General features: G+C 39.6%; 1 protein-coding gene across 3 annotated transcripts in view; it reads right to left on the reverse strand.

Moving 5' to 3' along the window:
* Positions 1-6,784, reverse strand: part of RLIM (ring finger protein, LIM domain interacting) — a 14,510-nt gene that overhangs the window by 6,947 nt on the left and 779 nt on the right. For 2 of the 3 annotated variants that reach the window (XM_031554676.1, XM_010715352.2), the window contains exon 2: positions 2,675-2,855. The exons of the other annotated variant lie outside the window; for it this stretch is intronic. In XM_031554676.1, coding sequence (XP_031410536.1) covers positions 2,675-2,705 — 31 coding nt within the window. In that variant the 5' untranslated portion in view covers positions 2,706-2,855. The remainder of the gene's footprint in view (positions 1-2,674; positions 2,856-6,784) is intronic. 3 annotated transcript variants of the gene reach the window in all.

Genomic DNA, 6,784 nt, shown 5'->3' on the forward strand with positions numbered 1-6,784 from the left:
TTTTTTTTTTTTTACTTATTAAAGGAGATAACAAAGCAAAGTCAACAAAACAGAAAAATAAGAGAATGCAATAACCTACTAAGGGATAAGAGCAGCAAAAAGTTACTTACAAAATATTTCCCTCAAAATAGTTGCTACCTTGATATTTACAGACACCTTGGCTATTTAATGCCTACTTGATACAAAGGCTTTTTCAGAAAACAAAGTGAAAGCTATTCTTGGTCAGGGGAAAAAAGTGTCAAAACAAGTTACATTGAGAAAAATAATCTCTTCTTCACCACTGCGCACACTTCAACAGCCGACCTGAAGGGAATGTTGAGAATACTACAAAGTCTTATTTGGTTCCAGGTCTGCTCCCCTTTCTTCCTCCTTCAATTCTCATCTCCCCTCTTAAACTGTAAGATCAGCCGTTGGCTGAGATAGAAAAACATACCACTGCCAAGAAAACTGCCTTAGAGCTGAGATCTTGATAATCAGTTCCATCTACAGTAGGGCTATTGCCCACCACTGCCAAACTCACTATACCTTCCCAGTGTGAGCCAGCCAAACAGAGTACTCTAGCCCACCGACCCCCAGTTTCGCACCATTTAGCTTCAACGTCCTCTAAATGTTATGAATCCCTACAGGATGTTTTGGTCCATGAAGACAAGTGGGGCAGAAACCTATGCAACAACACTCTTCCTTTCTCATCACTGACAGCAAACAGGCCAATATTCTTCCAAGTAGAGCTTGGACACTAAAACCAGTAAATGGAAAACAGCATCTCTGCCCTGAGGCTTCTAATATTTTTTCTCTTCACTGCACATCTGGCCATTTCAAGGCTCATCTCCTACACCACTGCACAACTCTACATTACCAGATAGAACGTACTCAGCCATTCTGAGCTTTTTTTCCTACTGCCTCAGTATGACTCTGCAGGTCACATCCTCCAGCAGATCTCCATGGTGGCAGCACATATCGCTCCACTCCTATCTGGACATGCTGGAGCCTCACACAATCATAGAATCAACTGGAAAACCACTAATTCAGGATTCTGCTCTCAGCTTACGCACTGCAGAAAATTACAACTGGCTTAAGGAAGTTGACTACAGCAACATAGGGAAACATAATGAAGGAAAATCTGCAGGTATGCTATTAACTTACAGAAGAATGACCAGCATTTGATTATCTAATAAGCAGGTGTGCTTCAACTCGTTTCTCTTTCTTCTACTGGTTTCATTCTTGTTCAAGTGAAAAGAATCAGTATTTCCTCCTTTAGTGTTCTCCCTTGTCAGCACTAAGTTTACAAAGGGTGGGGAAGGTCACATCTGTGAGTAGGAAGTTCAGACCTGTTGATTATTGCCAACTGTAGCTGAAATACCCAGTAATGAAAATCTCTTCATAGGAAAGAGGAAAAATCACCTGAAGTTTACCCAAAACAAGATAGCATACTGAGCCACAGCTGGAATAAATTTTCTTTTTTTAAAATACAAAACCATTCTTCTGCAGGTGAATACCCAGACACATTAACAGCAGTGAATTCTTAATTGGTGTTCCCATCCTTTGACAAGTCAGCAGAGGACCTTCCCTGCAGTTACACTCCAGCAGTCACACAGATACCAGAGCACAATTGATGAGCTACCGCTCCACTGCTGCTACAGGAGCACCACAGCAAGCCTCCAGTGTTTGATTACATCGTTTTATTCAAGAGGAAGTAATGTTATGCTCTTTGGACAGGGATGATTTAAGATTTTAGGTATTCCTTCAACAATGCAAAGTTGCCATTCTTACAGAACAGAGTACAAGAAGCTTTTCGTGTTTTTTTTTGTTGTTGTTTGTTTTGTTTTTACCTTTTCCTTAAGGAACGTGTAAACAAAATCCAATCAGTCAGGAATTTATAACCATTTAAAAAGACCTAGTGGTACAGCAGGCAGTATTAAAATACTTGAGTTGCCCATTTACATTCAGCAGTAATGTTATCTCCATATTGCTTAGCATTCAGGGACCATACTTCCCAGAAAATCAAAAGTCCGTGATAAATCACTAGATCTACTCCCATGAATTGCATGGTTCAAAAAAAAAAAAAAAATACAGTACCTTAAACCTAAAATCTTCATTAGATTTGTGACCTTTTTTCATAAGAGAAAGGCAATTAATTAGTTAAAATTTGCAGAAGCAAATCAAACTCACAAGCTAGCTGTGCAGAGATCTCCTCCAAAACTTTCCCCATCTAGGCATTACCAGTATTTCAACATTACGTGAGCATCTGTAGAGCCCTTTATGTTAAACGTTTCCTGACTTACCTCATGTTCCAGCAACACGATTAATACCCTTGTGCACACAAAAAGGATGATGGCAATATGAATAAGCATCTCATAGATGTGCTCAGCAAAAGGCTAATTTCTCATTTATGATTCATAGCCTCGTCTTAATTAGGTACTTCAACCAGTACAGCACCTTGCCTACCTACATCCAGCCTGCAGTAATTATCAAAGCCTTTGACTCAAAGAAGCAACTCAGTAGTGGAAGCCAGAAATACTTTTCATTTTGATTTTAGCTTGTTTCAGGTTAACTATTTTTTCCCCAATTTCACTGAAGATACCCCAAGGACCTTTTAGCTCTACATAAGAAGAGAACCCAGCTGTCTGTTGAAAAACACTTTCTGTGAACTCTGACTCCAGCAGCTCTAACATACCATCACATTTGGCAGGACCAGCCTCAGACATAAGTCTCTCCCATTCCCTTTCTCAAATGACACAGGAACTGAGCTATAATGGGCAGTTCTGGTACTCCGGGTTCTTCAAGCAAAAACAGAACCAGCTTCACATGCAGTATCAACTCCCTTTTACCTTCCCCAGTCCAAGTACCAGGCTTTCCTAGAAGAAGAAGAAATAGTTTCCATGCTAGTCAGTACCTGATTTCTCAATATTCAAAGCTGGCAGAAAGAAACATAACAGGAAGTACATCTTCATCTTAAATATTTCATCACTCAAGACTACAAATTCAAAAGTATAAGCAAGAACTGTCAGTGAATCCTATTATTAAAGAAAAAAGATACCATAAAACAGTAGACTCAAACAGCTATTTGCATTATACATGGAGCTTCATTACATCAAGATTTTTGCTGTTTTTGTACAGCTACACAAGTCTTTTATGAAGACACTGAAGGCTATGATAGCATAAGTACAATTAATTTGTTATCATTTCTAACATGTAGATTAGTAACAAACTTTTCAAGTTTGCAAAGTTGCATCAGGAATTTTGGATACACTTTTTTTCTGCTACTCTTGCCTTCTACAGACACTCTGACACTCTATGCAATTATCAGATGTCTTACTGAACTTAGTACAAATTCCAAGCACTCAAGAATTCCCTTATGTCCTCTTTGCCTCAAAAAATTACTATGGAGCACGCATCACTTTCTGGTAGCTGAAAGAAAATATCTTCTATGACTGCTATAAAATTTAAATGCCAGCTTAATATGAAGTGTTAAACGCGGATTCGGATAATTCATCACCCCAGTGTGTTTCAAAGCAAAGCACACAAAACAAAATGTCATTCCGAACATACATTTTAAATAACAGAAAGCAAATTAACTATTTTACAGAACTATTTTTACAGTTGCTGAAAATAATAACAATAAAAACATTTTGATAGAAAAAACTGGTATGAAGGAATGAAATACTTGCTATCTCACTGTGTAAGTGCCCACTGTCCCCACCTCAAATACATCTAGAACATGTAGCAATTCATTACAGGTTTCTATTGTTACCTTCCACACAGAAGGGTGAAACTTTGCAATTTCAGAACATTGAGCACATGGGAATGAAGGCGGAGCTCTGAATATAAGACAACAAAGATTGTCAAAATCACATTTTATAACTTAGACTTATTAAAACAGCATTTTTCACAGAGAAATTCAAAATAAAATTAAGATAGTACTGCTTCTTTGCTCAAATTGAGGTAATACAACCTCAGAGAAAGCTTAGCACACTCGAGTTATCAACTTGCCAGCTCTAGGAGAAGTCTCACAAAACTGCTCTCTCCCCCAGCAGCGATCTTCCTGCCAGCTCAGCAGGCAGGAGAGCTAGGCTGAAGCTCCAGGGAAGTAATACTCCACATGAAAGTAACTGGTGCTGACACTGAAAGACAGCAGCGTAAACAGGACTGACAGCTAAGGAAGTTGTACCCACAGAACCGATGCCCATCACACAGTGTTTTGATTTCTGAGGAAAGAGAACTTCTGTTTACTGAAAGCACAAAGCCAATGAAAACCCAGCTCTACATTTACTCTCACATTCTCACGGAACTGCTAATACAGCTTCTACTAAAAGGCCAATACAACAATGACAATTTCACTACAAATACAACACACATCAGAAATCCAGTGCATGGATTTGTTGTTGCTGTTCTTGTTTAGCATCCAAGGAACATAAAAATGGGGGAAAAAAATTAAGCAACTTATTTGACTTTAAAAACCTACCTGCAAGACTTGCATTCCATTTCTGATGGATTCAGTTTCTGATGACAAACTAAGACAGCCAAGCTCAAGATCACGTGCACAAGCACCTGGCATACTGAAATTAAGACTGCTCTAAGTAAAATGCTTTTAAGTTACTAAATTAAGAGAAATTTTCCCACACAACCAATTATGATCAGATGTTTTCATGAGACTGTACAACCGAAGAAAGTAAAAAGCTGAGCTTCAACACTGCCAAACAGCAAAGATGCTAACCAGTGCCTCACTAGTACAGATCTCAACAGCACGAAGGAAACCTGGCCTTGTGCATTTCTTCTGATTTTAACGGTAGCTAAGAATCTGTGCAAATGCAAAACTGAATCTATACAATGCTTCAGGCTACACCCAATTCACCACACAGAAGTCTTCTCTCTGAAGTTCTTACACTACTCATATTTCAGAAGTATCGGCTTTGAGATGCACAAGACCACCACAGAAAATATGACAAATGTTCAATTTCTGCCTCATCCCTTCAACATTTTCTCAAACTGAAGAGTGGATAAGTTTTCACCAAGACTGAGACAACAACAGCAAAAGAACTTCACTGAAACTGAAATCTCTAAAAAATACTTTAAATAGCCAAATAAGTTCTTAAACTTCATTAATCTGAACTCAAATGCAATCTATGGGCTGAGTCAATGTCATTAAATTATGGCTGTAAGAAAAAAAAAAAGTGCAACACTTCCACTGCAACGAGAAGCATTCTGCCAAGAGTAAGGAACTTGTTTTGAAACACTTCCATAGGGACAGGGAACAGAGAAATCAAGTAGCTAAGTACATTAATACATGGGTGTTTTTAAGAACACTTCCATTTAAGGATCACATTACTCATTCCCCTAGAAATACTGATTAAAAAAAAAAAAAAGACATGTAATGAAGACCAGAAACTCGTAACACTGCTTTCTAGTACACCTTGGTATGTTCATGTACTGAGTAATATGGAAAATAAATTTGATACGCCTGGCAACAACTACAAGCTTGAAAAAATGCTCGTGGTTTCTTATTGACAAAACATTTATGTAGTCAGAATTGCTGATGAGCAAAATACTGTACTGTAACTGTTATGCTTAGTGGTCCAACATAACCAACATCTCTATATTATGATGTGTGTCGTGCTGCCCCTTGTTAGCAGCAGAAGTGACAAAAGTCCAAGCTACAATTAGTTTCACTCTAAAATGGTAAACTTCAGAGGGAATGCAGTCATTTTTAAATGGTAGTTGGTCATGCCAACAAAACTAAGCATCAAACTCTCAGTTCAGATGATTAACTGTTTAAAGTCACTTGGTCAAGTCACTGCAACTAACATTATGGAACAGAGTAGTACTGGAGCGTCTCCAGCATTTTCATGACAACTTACAACTGGAAAACAACCAATATTATTAACATGGACAGGAGAAATACATCATATGTGCAACGGCCCTACTGCATACAGTCCCAACTGAATCCTTATTTACAAGCTCCTCATGACTATCATCTTGAAAAAACAGATACACAAACAAGAACATTCAATTTAAAAAGTGTACTTGTGCTGTGAAATCTTCTGTCAAACTCCTATTTCACACTAAAATCAAAACAAATAATGAACCTTAAAAAGTACATGTTATATAACTCGATATTACTCCTCCATTAAGGCTGACAATTGAAAATAAAGTGATATATTTGTATTGTTACACTTGACAACAGTTTTGAAATACAGTAAACGAAGACTCCAAATGTCAGTAGACAGTATTAAAAAAGGAAGGCAAAATTCGCACAGGAAACAAGGTAACAGAATAAATATTACTCGACTAAGTGAAGAGAGATGAATAAGACAGTAATAGCAATCACAACAGCTTTTAACGGGTCACGCGATGATCCCGACCCTCCCAAAAGGCACAACGGTATGAAGAATTCCTCCCGCTCACCTCCCCCAGTAGGGCACCTGCCTTAACGCGAGGAACTTAACCTGCAAGCACTGATCTGATGAGCCGGGAATCCCAAAGCAGGCCCTAAGCAGTACAAAGCCTGGGGCGGTGCTCGTAATCCTCCCCCCCCACCTCTTCCAAAAAGTACCATTTCCAATATTATCCCCCCTCCCCTCAGCCCCCCGCCCACTCAACTGCCCGGCGGTCGAGGAGCCCCAGCAGCCCTCCTCCATCACGCGCCCCAGGCGAAGGCGGAGAAATCCCCGCGGCGACGGGACCCGGCTCATCCGGAGCAGCAGGGCACGGCCTCAGGCACCCCGCCATCACGGCCCCTGGCTCCAGCACGGCCCCGTTCCACCTCAAACGCCTGCGGCCCTCCGAG

Source organism: Meleagris gallopavo, chromosome 9 (assembly GCF_000146605.3).
Source record: "Meleagris gallopavo isolate NT-WF06-2002-E0010 breed Aviagen turkey brand Nicholas breeding stock chromosome 9, Turkey_5.1, whole genome shotgun sequence".
Lineage (NCBI taxonomy): Eukaryota > Metazoa > Chordata > Aves > Galliformes > Phasianidae > Meleagris > Meleagris gallopavo.